The sequence below is a fragment of the Aethalodelphis obliquidens genome, unplaced genomic scaffold, assembly GCF_003676395.1.
Source record: "Aethalodelphis obliquidens isolate GAN/ISIS:26980383/991018 unplaced genomic scaffold, ASM367639v1 scaffold8, whole genome shotgun sequence".
Classification (NCBI taxonomy): Eukaryota; Metazoa; Chordata; class Mammalia; order Artiodactyla; family Delphinidae; genus Aethalodelphis; species Aethalodelphis obliquidens.
The window spans coordinates 49,539,608-49,555,329 of record NW_020837952.1 but is presented as its reverse complement, the minus strand read 5'-3'; the positions used below and the strand labels follow the sequence as shown (position 1 = coordinate 49,555,329).

At 37.6% G+C, this 15,722-nt stretch overlaps 1 protein-coding gene across 2 annotated transcripts; it reads right to left on the bottom strand.

The window, feature by feature from the left end:
• Positions 1-1,291: 1,291 nt before the first annotated feature.
• Positions 1,292-15,580, bottom strand: TMEM263 (transmembrane protein 263). 2 transcript variants are annotated; one of them, XM_027107443.1, is made up of 4 exons: positions 15,409-15,580; positions 5,840-5,909; positions 4,576-4,617; positions 1,292-2,820 (listed from the first exon to the last, which is right to left on the bottom strand). In XM_027107443.1, exon 4 carries the CDS (start codon positions 2,813-2,815, stop codon positions 2,534-2,536), a length of 282 nt encoding a protein of 93 aa, XP_026963244.1. In that variant the 5' UTR covers positions 2,816-2,820; positions 4,576-4,617; positions 5,840-5,909; positions 15,409-15,580; the 3' UTR covers positions 1,292-2,533. The 2 variants fall into 2 exon arrangements, with proteins under 2 accessions (XP_026963244.1, XP_026963243.1); XM_027107442.1 differs by lacking the exon at positions 4,576-4,617 and having other exon boundaries at positions 15,409-15,577.
• Positions 15,581-15,722: the final 142 nt, after the last annotated feature.

Below are 15,722 nucleotides of genomic sequence, written 5' to 3'. Positions count from 1 at the left end.
TTAACAGGTCAGATTGCTAGTCTACGAAATAAACAGAAAAAGACTCAAGTGTACAGCTTTACATATCATCAAATGGCAAGTTCATTTCAACAAGAACGTCTACAACTAACTTCATTTGTACAAGTTCTCTGCTATCATTGCAAAGCCTCTCCTGAACAAAGTTATAATTTAAAATTTAAAACAAACTTGATGAGATAAAATGTACCAGGTGGCTTTTCTGTAGCAGAAATTAATTACAACCATTTTTCCTCAAGCAATTTTAAAGACAAGCAAAGTTGAAAATAAATATTCAAGCATACAGTAAACTAAAGTCTATATTTAGAAATTCAGGTACAAAGCACGGCAGAGCCAATGAAGATAAGAAGATAATTTAGAAATATAAGCTAGCAATGAAGCAATAATTTCTTTCAAATAGCAGGAAACAAATTCTCCAATATCATTACTTAGATCATTATTTAGTGTTCATCCGTTAATTTTGGTTTTTTTTTTTAAATCCCCTTGCTAATTATGACATTTGACCAGATATACGAACAAATATATGTTTAATCATACTGGATGAAATAAACAACAATTTAATTTTTGATTAACTCCCTAATGACTTTCCAGTGTTGTATATGGTAGAAAGGTTCAAGAACCTTTGTGGATTTACTTCAATCCCTGCTGGTATTTATGAAAGCTTTTAAAAGCTAAGTTTTGTTCTTACCCATTTGTTGATCCACATTATTAATGTAAAACTCTTAGTGGGTTGCAGACAGACACTTAAGCTTTGGGTGTTGGAGTGATCTAAGTTCTCAGGAATGCTGTTTTGACTTACTCCAGAGCATCACCTCCTTTCTTCCCCTTGCTCGTTAAAAAAAAAAGTCTGCAGAATGGTGGCAAATTTCCAAACTTAAGTGAAGGAAAATTAAGATTTTTCAGGCTGGGATTAAACCCTTGGTTAAGAGAAATGCCACTTTTAAAATTTTTATGAAACAAAAAAAAGATGAATTCGGGCTTCCCTGGTGGCGCAGTGGTTGGGAGCCCGCCTGCCGATGCAGGGGACACGGGTTCGTGCCCTGGTCCAGGAAGATCCCACATGCTGCGGAGCGGCTTGGCTCGTGAGCCATGGCCGCTGAGCCTGCGCGTCCCGAGCCTGCGTGTCCGGAGCCTGTGCTCCGCAACAGGAGAGGCCGCGGCAGTGAGAGGCCCGCGTACCGCAAAAAAAAAAAAAAAAAATGAATTCCAGCTAAGTCATATTCTTTTAGAATGAATGAGACATGATGAGACGTTAATGAGACACAACACACTTATCATCCGCAACCAAAAAATTCAATTTCCTGCCTGAAGTTGACTTGGAAAATGGTACAAAGTTTACAGCTGCTTTAAAGGAGTGTAAGATGACATTTTAAAAGCCTGTCAAACAGACAGCAGTTACATATATTTTACATTCAAAACTAATCTATGGAGCCCATTCCGTTCAATTTAAGAGTCAGCCCCCACACATCTGTGGCTGCTTTCACTGTGTTTTTTGAAAGGGGTACTGCTAGTAACTTAAGCCATCCTGGAGACAAAATAGGTGTGAAGAATTTTTTATATCTTGGATGCTTTAGGTAATTCTTAAGAACTTAAAATGATTTATGTTTTCCTCCTTAATATGAAACTCTTTTATTAACACAGCTTCTGACCAGCAAAGAAATGTTCCTTAGGCACTGTGAGGTTTATTAATGATGGAGCATGAACCCAGGTTGAAGTGTACAATTTGGTTATAACTACTGACAGTTATCAAACACTATCCTAATCTGCTGAGAGCAAGAAATGCCTTTATGTCACTAATCCTGAGATTCTTGAGGGAAAACTAATTTCACAAACAACTTTTGAAAGAATCCATATATAATAATAATCCTAAGAACTGCACATATTCAGGGTATTAGAAAAGATGTTTTCTTTTGTAAGGCATCAATGATTAAATTAATATATGCCTATCTAACAAAAGATGGTTAATACTCATAAAACCATGAATCTTTTCTTTTAAACTTCTCTAGTTCCTGCTACTTTTACCATCTTAAATAAGAAAAGAATGCCTCTTCGTCTAATCAACTATGGTTATTAAAAAAACTAAGACATCTGAAACTATTAGGCACATCAAAGGTACATTTATGTAGGTCAAGGTTCCCTTCTTAAGGGGCAGATGAGTTACCTGGCACATTATACATATGGAACTGTAAAGATCATCCACTAAATTCAACTTTCACATTTTTAGTTAAACTGAAAGACTTATGTAGTAAATATTCAAATATACCTTATCTGTAGTTACAACTAAATAAGTGTAACATTTTACCAGATAAAAAGCTGGAATTTAAGTATGAGAAACCTTCATACACTGTGCTAGTATTGGTCTCTTCCTTTTAGACAAAAGCCAGTCAGTCATCAATACTTTCAACACAGCAGTTAGAAGATAAACGTCCAAAACAGGTGACTTGGTTGTAGTCTGTAATTTAGCAATTCAATGCCACTGGCATCATAATGCTGTGGAGAGCAAGTGTATCTCCATATTTTAGTCAGATTTGTCTTTCTTCTTTCCTGTTAAGGGCACTTTGTTTACAACAGCAGAGCCAACAGCTGTAACACCTCCAGCCACAGCAGACACGCCCCCTTTCACCAGCCCTATTCCCATGGAAGGCACAGTTGTAACAGCTGTTTTGGTCACCTCCAGACTCTTTCCACCAATCCAAGCCACACCACCAATGGTGGCACCAACGGCTCCCTTTGTAACACTGAAGATACCCCCAGTCACACGGGACAGCATGCCTGGTTGCTGCTGTGGGTGATCTTTCATTGAACCTAATAAGAGAAAATATCATAAGACAGTCAAATGTAAGTCTTTATAAGAACAGTACAAATCACTGAGTAACCTTCCTAACAACCAGCAGATTGTATTGAAAAGGTCAACCACATAAATACATATCTGATCAAGACATCAATAGCTCTTCCCTCAAGGGTATAGTTGTACATGTTTTTAAAACATCTTGGTCCAATGCTAAGTCTTAGTATCTATGAGAAGAATGCTTTAGAGACTAGACAACTTTCATAAAATAGAAGACTATTTTAAATGTCTCCTTGATTTATAGTTTAATTGCTTTTAATAAAAACATCTTTATTTTATATCCTAAAAGGAGCATGAAAAAATAAAAAGATAAATATATTTAGCCCTTATTTCCTTGATAGAATTCAATCAGTCATTACTGAAACAACCTTCTTCATTTAAAGCACTGGTTCTCAGGTATGGTCTGGAACCCTTGAGTATCCCCAGGACCATTTCGGGGTAAAAACTGCTTTCATAATAATATTAACATGTCATTTGTCTTCCACTTTCATTCTGTCACCAGTCTAGAACAGAATTTTCCAGAAGCTAAATGACAGGCAGTAACACAACAGACTAAACACAGAAGACTAAACTGTGAGAATCTAGCTCTCTTCTATTAATCCAAATATTAAAGAGATTTGCAAAAATTTTAAAACCATGTCAGAAATTCTCTGGTGGTCCAGTGGTTAGGACTCTGCACTTTCACTGCCAAGGGCCTGGATTTGATCCCTGATCGGGAAACTAAGATCCCACAAGCCACACGGTATGGCCACAAACAAACAAATCACCCTGCTCACAATTTTTTTTTTGTTTTGGAAAATAGTTTCATATTTTTCAAAAAATATGTTAATATGTAATGGGCCTACCGAGTTCTTTTCATAATAAGATACTTAATTTCTGTTTTTATTGTTAATATGGCAAATATCAACAAAGACATAAGCTCTTTGGAATCCTCAATTTTTTTTAAAGTAGAAAGCATCCTGAGACAAAATAATTTGAGAACCACTAACTTAAATATATTTGGGTTTCTATTCTATGTGCTCCTTAATAATGTATTTAAAGAGCTAATATTATATGTAAAAATAGGAAAATTATTCATCACTTAAAATCCTGTTACCTACATATAATCTTTTTTGTAACATGGAGAAACCAGAGCTATGGTTAATACTTCCACTGCCTCAGTAATTTTTATAAAAGAGAGTATGTGATTTAAGTATCTAGTTTGTAAAAACTCTTCATATACTCCCAGAAAAGGTAACATCAGTATGAGATATTCAGATTTATTGTCACAAGTCTTTTCTCTTTGGTTTCTTTGTTTGTTTAATAGAGGCACTCAAACTGGCATGTAACCCCAAACTCCAGCATAAAATGACTAGCAGGAAGATTTCATAAAAATTTGCTTCTGCCAGCCTCAAACACACACAGACCTTTTCTCCTTCATAATCTAATGACTCAGGTGGTGACAACACATAAGCAATAGTGTTTTTATTTTTTTAAACTTCATGAAAAAATACTTGATAACTATACAGTTCAGGCTATAACCACTAAAAAGGTATAATCTCACACAAGAAAGGTAAATTCTTGGGTACGTAAGTTCAACTAAGACACCCAAAGCTACTATAACCTAGCAGAATGTGGTCATCAGAGAAGGTAACATTGGAAAACCAACAATATTTGAAAGAGAAAAAAAATCTGAAAATTGAGTTTCTTTAAATACACAGACACAAATTTACCTTGAGTAAGATTTTCTTTTCACTGTTTGGAGATTTTACATCCTTTCACAGGAAGAAAGTCTCATTGATTAGTCAAAATAGCTCACTGATGAAGATATAGCAATGGCTAAATTTATAAAACCAACTGTTTAATTGAAACTGAGTCATAAACATAGTTAATATAAAAATTTTAAAATAGCTGAAATAAAAGGCTTAAGACATAGATAAGCATTTGAATATATTAATTATAAAATTATGATAGAAAGGATTACATAAGTGGTCATTCTTTTGTAATCAAGGTTAGTAACACTAGGAAAAGGGGAAAATCTTGATTTGAGGATAAAACAGATAACTACCTCATGCTGAATACCTCATTAGTATTATCCTGCTATGCCAAATTTGGTGTACATGCATTTAATGAAGGCAATTTTTCTTAGTGAAATCAGATACATACTAAAGCTGTTGATCTCTTAATTACAGTGTACTCTTTTTTAAAAATTACAGTGTACGCTTAATTACCACCATATAAATTATCCACTTTGCAGACTACTTTTAACAGGTTGCCAATATAAAGACATCCCTGAGGCTGTTCTCTTCCTTAACAATCATGCTCCTGGACAGCCTTTATCTCTTTCCTGACTTCTTTCTCATAAGTCCTTCCTAACTTTCTCACTGAGCCCTAACTTTTCTTTTCAAAACTCTATAGACTACTAGTCCTTAAAAATAAAGGGAGAAAATAAAGAAAACAGCTACTCTATTTCTGTACATAGTGAGGACATACATGTGTGCATTTAGTGTTTCCAAAGATTTTTGAAGGTAAGAATAAAATGATTCCTGATGTCACAATTTTCACACCAAAAAATAAATTAAGCAGACACTAAAACCATGTATTAAAAAGGAAGAGTTACCCATTATAATGTAATGAATAACAGGAGTTTAACAACAAATCTCAAGTGCCTCTTGAAGTGAGTTTTCATATGCATGACATAACCTAGTCCATCCTTCCTCTGCACCTCACCCAACTCTTTACATGTGAAAGGATACTCGTGAAATGGTCTTAAAAGAGTAGCAGAAAAATATTGATAGACCTTATATAAAAGTTACATTATGTCCCCATTTACCAATATCTATGCTTTCTTATTAAAAGCTAAAAATGTTTAAGTATTTTTGGAACACATTTACTGACAAGGAAAACAGGTTATGTTACTTTAAAGTTAATGAAAACAATCAGAAGTTTAATTCACTAGGATTTTTTTCGTTCTTAGTATTACAGATGCATACTTACCTTCTGGTGGTTCATCACTAAGGTATGATGGGATTTCTTGTTGATTTTTATCTGTCTGATTCATGATCTCCTAAAAAACACAAACATTTCATTTTAATTTCAACATCTGAGACTACCTCTTTTTATATGCTTGATCAAGACTTAATCAACTTTATTCAGATAAACAACATTTTACTTATTTTTTTTTATTTTGGCTGAGCCGCACAACCAGGGATTGAACCCCGGGCCACAGCAGTGAAAGTGCAGGATCCTAATTACTAGACCACCAGCAAACCCCTGATAAACAACATTTTTAAAACAACCATAACAAGACCACTTCACCTTGTCTGTCTTCTACTTTGTGGTGTTTGAGAAATACTTTCAATTATACTAGTGGACAACATAAATCTTATCTCAAATCAAGCAAAGATTGGCAGGCGTGGTACAAGCTTTCCTATGTTGTTACTGCTGCTTCAACTGAAATTGAAAATTACCAACTGAAAGAAAGTTGGAAGGTGGGGGTTAGCAGACAAAAATTTTAAGTGCCTCCTCCTACAGAATTTATTTCACAACAGACTCAAAGAAAAACCTATACTATGAACTAAAAAACATGTTCTATCTGAAAATTTCCTCAAAAACATGACATTCTTCTCCTATAAAGATGACAGCACCAATCTGAATCACTAAGAGAAGGATTTTGATTACTTTTTTTTTTTTTTCCGGTACGCGGGCCTCTCACTGTTGTGGCCTCTCCTGTTGCGGAGCAACAGGCTCCAGACGCGCAGGCTCAGCGGCCATGGCTCACGGGCGCAGCCACTCCGCGGCATGTGCGATCTTCCCGGACCGGGGCACGAACCCGTGTCCCCTGCATCGGCAGGCGGACTCTCAACCACTGCGCCACCAGGGAAGCCCATGATTATTTTTTTATTGTTACTTTTAGAACTCGTATGAACAGAAGTAGCAAAAGAATTCAAAATCTACTATTATATATATATATACACACACACACACACTATAGACTACATCTAAGTACAAGGAATAACGGAAACTAAGAAATAAAATAAGCTATATTGGGATGAAGAACACATAAACTTTCTTTTCCCAATCTCCTTACTATCTTAAAATATTTGATTTTATATTCCATTGACTAAGTAAAGACTAAAACAAGTCAAGATTGGTCTAAAAGCTTTCTTGCTTGGCCAGAAAACTAGGGTTGTGATCCCAGTAGTCAACTAAGTATTTCTTAGTCATAAAACCATGAAGCCTAAATTATTGTATCTGTACATATATAATACAACAGATTTTAAAGGATATTGTAAAATCCTGCCATCTGCAAAACAACATGGATGAACCTTGAGGACATTATGCTAAGTGAAATAAGTCAGACATAGAAAGACAAATACTATATTATGTAACTTATATATATGGAATCTAAAAAGGCCAAGCTCATAGAAAGGTGGTTGCACGGGGCGGGGGGTGTGGGGTAGGGGAAATAAGACGTTGGTCAAAGGGTACAAGCTTCCTGTTACAAGAGGAATAAGTTCTGAGGACCTAATGCACAGCATGATGACTGTAGTTAAAACTACTGTATTGTATACTTGAAAGTTGCTACAAGTAGATCTTCAAATGTTCTCACCATAACAACAAAAGTAATTATATGAGTTGAAGGATGTGTTAACTAACCTTAATCTGGTAAACATTCTGCAATATATATGTGTATCAAACCATTACATTATACACCTTAAACTTACACAGTGCTGTATGTCAATTATATCTCAATAAAGCTGGGGAAAAAAAGAATATTGTGAAAACTACCAATGTACTTTAATACGCTGATTAAAAATTTATTGAGTACCTACTAAGGGTCATGTTTTAGGTGCATAGGATATAGCTGTGATCAATACAGACCAAAAAAATCTCTGCCATCATGAACATTCCATATTGGCTAGTGGGGAAGACAATAAATACATATTCAAAGAATATACTGTTTATCAGATGGTGTTAAATGCTATGGAGAAAAAGGCATGAAGGGGAAGAGGATGTGATATTTTAAATGGGAGAGTCTGTGAAGGCCTCATTGTGGTGACATCCCAAAGGAGGTTAAGGATATAAGATATCCTTTCTGCCTTGAGGGCTCTTGGGTCAAGAGCCCTCAAGACAGAAAAAACAGTAAATGCAAAGGTCCTGAGGTAGGAGCTTACTACAGACAAGAAGGAACAGCCAGAAAAATGTGGCAGGGGCTGCAGCAAAAGGCAGTAGAAGAAGAGGTCAAAGAGTGAGGTCTGGATGACATAGGCCCATATAGGCCATCGTGGCAATTAGTTTTTAACTCTGAGATGGGGAGCCAGTGAAAGGCACTGACCAGAGGGGTAATGTGTTCTGATTTACACTTTTTAAAGATCATTCTGGCTGTGTGGGGAGAACAAGCAATCAGAAAGCAAGAACAGAGACAGAAGGACCAATTGGGAGACTTAATGTTTTCAAGGCTCACACGTATTGCAACGTTTATCAGAACTAAATTTAAGTGGTCAAAGAAGGGTCAGGGAAGTTCCCCTTTCCTTTATGACTCCTACTGCTTTCAGCACCAGATGATCAGATAAAAAGTCATGCATATTTCCTTCTATATTTCAATAATTCAGGCAAAAAACACTGGTGGCAAATGAGGGTGGCAGAGGTAGCAGTGTGAGAAGTGGGATTTTTCAAAGGTAATTTAACTTCATGTAATTCAACTTGAAACATCTTTAAAACCTAAACCCTGTGTAACATGGGACCTCACTGCACCCCACAGCATCCAGCAGCATACGTCCTGTGCTTAAATAAATATCTTTTAGTTGCTCTAGTGAAAACCCTGACTCAGACCAGTGATCAAGAGCACCTAATCTTATGCTGGTCTGGTTTGTCAATTTAGCATTATCATCCCATATACAGTTAAGATTTTAAAAGTAACAGTAAAGATATGTAATCTCTGACAAAAAAAAAACCAAAACCTGAGAGTATCAGCTGATGCATTACTGGGAGAAACAGTTCCTGATTGATTTGCCTTAATTTTAAAACTCCCTTAAGCCAGAAATTAAATTAATTAAATTTATTTCCATTCATATTTATATTTCTTTAATTTATCATCATGGTAAGATCATGAGAAATTATACAGTGTCGTGTTTAAAGTTCTGGAATCAGAGAGCCTGCAGCTGAATCCCAACTTGACTATAAACTATATAGCTGAGGACAAATAACTTCATCAGATCCTTGCTGTTCAAGAAATAGAAATTAAAGATATTCTAGCCCTAACTCTAAGATGAGAATACTATTTAACAATTCAAAACAAAACATGCAGAAACTCCTGGCAGAATGGCCAGAAGTGTGTGTGTCCCTTCCTGAAGAATAACTATTTTGGAGTCACTTTCTTCCCCACTGGACTGTTAATTCCAAAAGGAGAGACACTTTGTCTACCTTACTCAGCACTGTGATCCCAGTATCTGTATACCAAGAGATCATCTGGCTGATCAACTAATCAATAGATATCACAGTATTCTGTACAGAAATATAGGGATACTATATACACACATACATCTTACATATTTTAGCTGGAGTTTTAAAACAGGTGTGCTAGTAACTGCATATATTTTAAAACTGCTTTTCTGTATATATCCCACAAATCTCTACCAAAAGTCTTAACCTTTTCCTCCTAATACAGAATCCCTTTTTTTAAAAAAATAATTTTTCCACATATATCTATCTTGTAATTTAAAAAAGAAAAAGACCATCATTTTAAAAGAGTAGAGCTGCAGACAACTACAAAATCTCTTAACTGGCCTCCAAGCTTCCGCCTGTGCTCTTTCTTCAGTCTAGCCATGTCATACTCTGCTTAAAACCCTCCAACTGCTTCCTATTTTGCCCAGAATAAAATCCAGAGTCCTTCCCTTTGCCTTTGAGGGCCCAACATCTAATACCCCAATAGCATCTCCTACCACTCTGCCTCTTGCTCAATCCAGCTTGACAACATAGGCTTCCTTGCTCATCTTTTCCTGAAAGGCTCTTCCCCAGTATATGTACCTCACTTGATTCCTTACTTCCTTCAGGTCTTTGTGCAAGTGTCCCCTTCTCAGAGGTCTTCCCTGACCACCTTATAATAGATTAGCACCCTCCTTTCCCTATCATTTTCTCCTAACACACTGCTCTATTTTCTTCATTGCTTTTACTGTCACTTGATATATATGTTTACTTTGTGTCACTCACAATTAGAATGTAAGCTCTATTGGAACAAAGCTTGGTTTTGTCACTGCTCCATTCCCAGAGCCTTAATTAATGTCTGATGTGGGGGGATACTCAAATACTTGACTTTTTTGTATGAAGTAGAACATAACTTGGGTATTAATGTGAGATAAAAGGAGAATATAGGGTGTAAAATTTCTAGCATGAGAAACTAAATAGAAATGATGATGAAGACAGGACTGGAGAGGAGAAGATGGACATTTTCTTAAATGTTTATTGCGGCAAGAACACTTAACAAATAAGTGTACACAGTATTGGTGACTATCGGTTCAGTGAAAGGACTTGTTCTTGAACAGCCCTTTGTAGATGCCTTCAGGCCATCTACAGGAGACTTTTAGCAGGCAATTGTATTTAAAAGGGCCTGAAAGTCAGCATAAAGTGAGAGTAAGAGTTGAGGTCCTGAGAATGGTCTGAAGTGATACCTGAAGCTGCAGGGGGTGAGTGATATGATCAAGGAAAAGAGTAGTAAGAGAGCAGACCAATAAGCTTATATGGACTGTTCATGTTTAAGAGGTGAGCAAAAGAGAAGCCAGCAAAAACAAACATAATACACCTGAAGATAAACAGTCAAATGAGACAGCCTCATGGAAGGCAAGAGATGAATTTATAAGCTTCCTAAAGATACATACAATGCAAACATTAAAATAATTTATGAAGATCAAATACCATGGATAAATGTTAATGTTGTATTTAGAGGATATAAAAGACATGTATCATATGATACTATTTTTTTTTAAGTGCGCATAAAAAGACTGAAAGTAAATATACCGAAGTGCTAACAAAGATTGCCACTAGAGGGTAGAAATTATACATATGGGGGGAATAGATATATAGTATTTCTACATAGAGAGAAATATATATACTTAACATCTACATTTTAATATTCTACCATAAACATGTATTGATCTTGTAATTAAAGAACAATACATATTTTTAAGTCTTAGAACTATCAATGATACTCATAAAGGATATTTTTAAAGATGATACAGTTCATCTACCTAGTTACTGTAGGTAGTTATTGTTATCCTCAAATCAAGCTGATCACCTAAAAAACAATGTTCCTGAATCACAAAATGTTGACTTGAAGAAAAGATCACCCAGTTTTATTCACGGTTATGTTCCCCCACTCTCCCCCAGCCCGCTCCTGACAGCACACAAAGACCTCCACTCTTACAGCTCTTTTCCCTGATTTACAGTTTGAAAATCTTATTTATACTCTTACCATTTTTTTCTTAAGTACATGTTTCGGTTGTAAGCTGACACACAGTATTTGTGTAATAAATGGGATAAAAATATCATCTGTATCCACATTAACTTGAAGCATCATAAGATGCATACCAATAGATGGTCCAAATTTTTGGTTTAAAAAAAAAAAGATAACTTCTAGCTAGATTCATGCTCTTCAAATGTAGTTCTTTAAGAATAGGCAGTGCTATTCCAGGGCCTTCAAGAACCACAGGAGAGACATGAATTTTACTACACAGTAATTTAAAATAGTTTTGCTTTTAAATACACACTAATTAAAAAGTTAAATGAAAAGTGCTTGGGAATTTTTTAACACAACTAGACTTTCAAGAAATTTCGTTCTTGCCTGGAGCCTCTTTAGGGTATACTCTCAGATTCACCAGCTCTCTCTTCCCTGCCCAACCACGCTCCCACCTCCCCTGAGTTTATGCCGCTCTTAAATTACATTCACAGTTACGTTTACTAGTGTTACCAAGAGTTGCAAACAGGATTATCAATAAAGTAGAAAATCTGGAGTTGTGTAGGCCAGAAGCCTGGCTACCTAGACCAGAAGAAATTGGCTTTGAAAGCCCTAAGAGGCCACAGAGATTGATTTTTGTTTTGTATGCATATATTTTAATGTTTAAGTTTCTTGTATATCACTCGTATTAACAGCAAGTATGTAGTATTCAAATTCCTACAGAACTCTTAGGGTAATAAAAATTATGCAAAAGCTCTAAGTATATGGAATATATTTTTCTGAATCCCTAATTTGATCATAAGACACCAAGTTACCTTATAAAGGTATTTTTGCTAAAATCCTTAACTATCTGTAATGCCATCTATACTTTTTACTCACATAAACCTTTCCCAACCTCTACATACATATATGTGCCAAATTTTTAGTGATATTACCTCTTTAGGATACTATCACTTTATCACTAGGAGAAATGCTTTTTATATTACCATGCTGTTCATTATCATCATTACATTTTTTTTCTCTTAAATTAGGAATTGTGAAGACAAATATGGCCCGAATCTCCTAAAACTGGAAGAGGTAAATAATCTGCTTAGTAAAATTTTAGAGCACACATGTAAATAGAAATAACAACTGACAGTAAAAGTATCAAAAAGACCATTTAAAAATGTTACCCCCTTAAACAACATTATTAAATTCTATGCAAACCATCTGCCCTAAACTCAACATATACTTGGGTCCCTGCTATGTGCCAGGCACCCTGATAGGCACTAAAGGTTTCAGTGTGATTAAACACACAGAGGACTACACTAAGCCAGAGCTTACAATCCAGTGGTTATATACTTTACCAGCGTTTATCAATTTAGTTGCATTCAAAACCAAAAAAAAGTCTGCTCTATAGGAGGAACTCATAATGCACAGAAATTTCTATTAAAAAACATAGTTTCTTAAGGAAGGCAATAAAAACAGAAAACAGCTTTGAGATCAGGACAAATAATTTAACTTACTCTGTGGACATAAATCAGTTTTACCATTTGGTCCTGACATGTGAACAAACCATTACAGTACCAACGAAAACTGGTCATGTTTTTTTTTTAAAGAAATTATGAAATGTGAAAGAGTTCTTTGCTATAGACTGCAATTCATCAGCAGTTCCTTTAAGCATTTTAGGCCAGGGAGAAATAATTCTTGTCCAGCTGGTAAATATATTGAGCAAGGATTTATAACAACACTATTCCCTAGAGGGTAATTTCTTCTAATAATAGAAATAAGTAAACAATGGACCCCCCCCCCTTTTTTTTAAAGGAAAACAGGTGAATCAATGTTGTGGATATCTGTAACATTTTATATATAAAGTTTTCATTAATAATAAAAACAAAATCTGAAAACAGTACTCAAGTGTGCCTATGGCAACACCCCTCTGTGTACCAAGGGAAGTTAAGAAGCACTAATACATTGTATATGAAGCCTAACTACAAAATACAATGCACAACAGTTTACCTTCAAAGCCACTTCAAAAATTTCTTATTAAACAGTAACTGCCAATTTCCCTATAAGAAAAAGACTATAAATGAATTAGCTAAATTTTTCTACACATTTTATATATAGGAACTTTGCCACATTCTCAATCCTATGCTTTAGCTTCTTTGCCAAATAACTATAAGGAGCTTCAAAAAATACATTTATACAGAGCTTTAACTCACATACACCAACAAACTGCGCATATTAAAACACCAGCTTACTGTTTTTAGGCTTCTCTAGTTAACCAACTATCCTGAACAGGCTGCTTTTAAAAATGGCCCCTGCCCATTAAATCAACAGCAAGTGAACTACAAGAAATGCACTGAATGTGGCAGGAAAGAAAAAGTAATCTGTCAGTAAAACTTACACCTAGTGACAAGTAACAACTGACAGTATCAAAATGGCAATTTTTAAGTGTTGCCCTTAAATGAAACATTAAGGAGAATTACAATAACCTATCAAACCAAATAACCAGTACACCAGTCATTTTCACTACATTATACCTCATTAGTTCAACAGATATTTGTGTCCCTACTATGTGTCAGACACTGTGTTAGACACTGAAGTTTCAGCCTGAACGAGAATGTCAAGGCCCTACTCTGAGGGTGTTTATATATAAACCAGTAAGATACCTTCAGGAAGTAGCAAAACAACAACTACTCAATGACTAAAACAAAGAAAGGTAAAGATTTTCCTGGAGTTTAAAAGAAAAAAAAAAAAAGCGAACCACACACAAGAACTACTTATACTTTTCTAACGATGTTCTCTAAATAAGGGCATATTTTTACTGAGCTTGCTTTCTAGTACATATGTTATAACAAAGACTAAAGAAATGAAAGTGAAAAAAATCAAAATAGGATGCATGAGTTTATTAAAAGTTACTTCCTTCTTTCTTTAAAAAAACAGACATGGACACATAACACGCAGACATATACCTGTTGATGTGATATCAATATTCCTCGGGAGCCCTTTAGAGCACCCAAACCAGTAGAAATTTTAAAGGTTAAACAACAGTATAGAACAAATAATCACAGATAGTAAATAAAGTGTTTTCATTTGGAATTAGTTCACAAGGGCAGAATAAATCAAATAAACTCTCCTCCTTCTCTAGGTGTTTCTAAACCTTTGCCGGTGGCCCCTTCCGGAGCCCCCCCTGCCCCCCACTGATCCCTTTGGGCACTAGCAAGTTTCCTTTTTTTTTTTTTTTTTTTAAGCAGAGGGAGTGACGTGGCAGGATAGGCAGAAAATGACCCTGTAGGAGCCCTGGCTAGGGCTGAGCTCAGCACCTCCTCCCTCCGCTCCACGCTGTACACCCAGCAAACCCCACTCCCACAGGGTTCCAGAATTCCTATGTCTTCTAACGTACAAGAGGCGATCTGTTTAGGAGAGGGGACCTGATCCTAAGTGAGAGCCTGGGGACCAGTCTTGAGGCTGCGTGTGCATAGCAGGCACGGTTTTTATTTAGACTCGGGAGGCAGTGATGGCATTGGTGGGTGCTCCAGTAGTCCCCCAGTCACCCCCTGGCGCAGTAAGCGCCTCTCTCCACTGCTACACTTTCCAGTTCAGGTTAGGTGTGGGGGTAGGGCTACCTGGGAAGAACACTGAGACTGTCTACTGTTGAAGGATCGTGTACTTGAACCCAAGAGAGTGGTTTATCAACAAGTTAGGAGTTAGCGGGGCGGGGAAGCCCAGCACGCAGCCCCTCTGCCGCATCCCTCTCCTCTCGCAGGCTGCTGGCGCCCTCCCACCCCCATTTCCCCGGTCTGATACCCCAGGAGCTAAGAAGTCAGGCGGAAGCGTCCAAGGAGGGTCCCCAATCTCAAACCACGGCGGGTGAGTCAGAGACACGTAAAAGGGGGTAACCCGGCCAGCGAACCTCCACCCGCCCCCAACATCGTCCAGCCCCTCCCCCTTCCCCGCTAAGCAGCAGCCCACCCCCGCCAAAAAAAAAAGGCCCCGCTCCGGGCACCCAGGCCAGGGCAGGGAGACGGTGAGGTGCAGAAGAGCTAACAGAGCTAACGGAAAAAGGCAACAGAAAGGAGGGCAGGAAGAAGCCGGGACGGCGCCCCCTACCCTCCCGGCCCGACTTACTCACCGCCGGGTCGGGGGCCGGCGCCGGGGCCGGGCGGAGGAGCGGGCAGCACCTAGGAGGGCTGAGGCGGCCTGAGCGGCGGGCACAGCCCGGGGTAACTGGGGGCTCCGGAGACGCCTCCTCTGGCAGTGGAGCCAGAAGACAAGGTTGGCGACGGTGCCTTCTGGCTGCGGACGTGGCGCCGGACGCGACCCGCCCCCTCCACCGCCTCCTCCGCTCCCGCCTCCTCCCGCGACTCGCGCTCCGACGCGCACGCGCACCCCGAGCCCCTCCCGCTCCTATCCGGCACACGCCCACCCGTTTCTCGAACTGCCCAG

What these genes read in the sequence shown, in the direction of transcription:
- TMEM263 (XM_027107442.1), bottom strand. Translation starts at nt 5,903, where the DNA reads ATGAATCAGACAGATAAAAATCAACAAGAAATCCCATCATACCTTAGT. An exon ending in TAGTGATGAACCACCAGAAG is followed by an intron (nt 2,821 to 5,839) that starts GTAAGTATGCAT and finishes TTCTCTTATTAG; the next exon opens with GTTCAATGAAAGATCACCCA.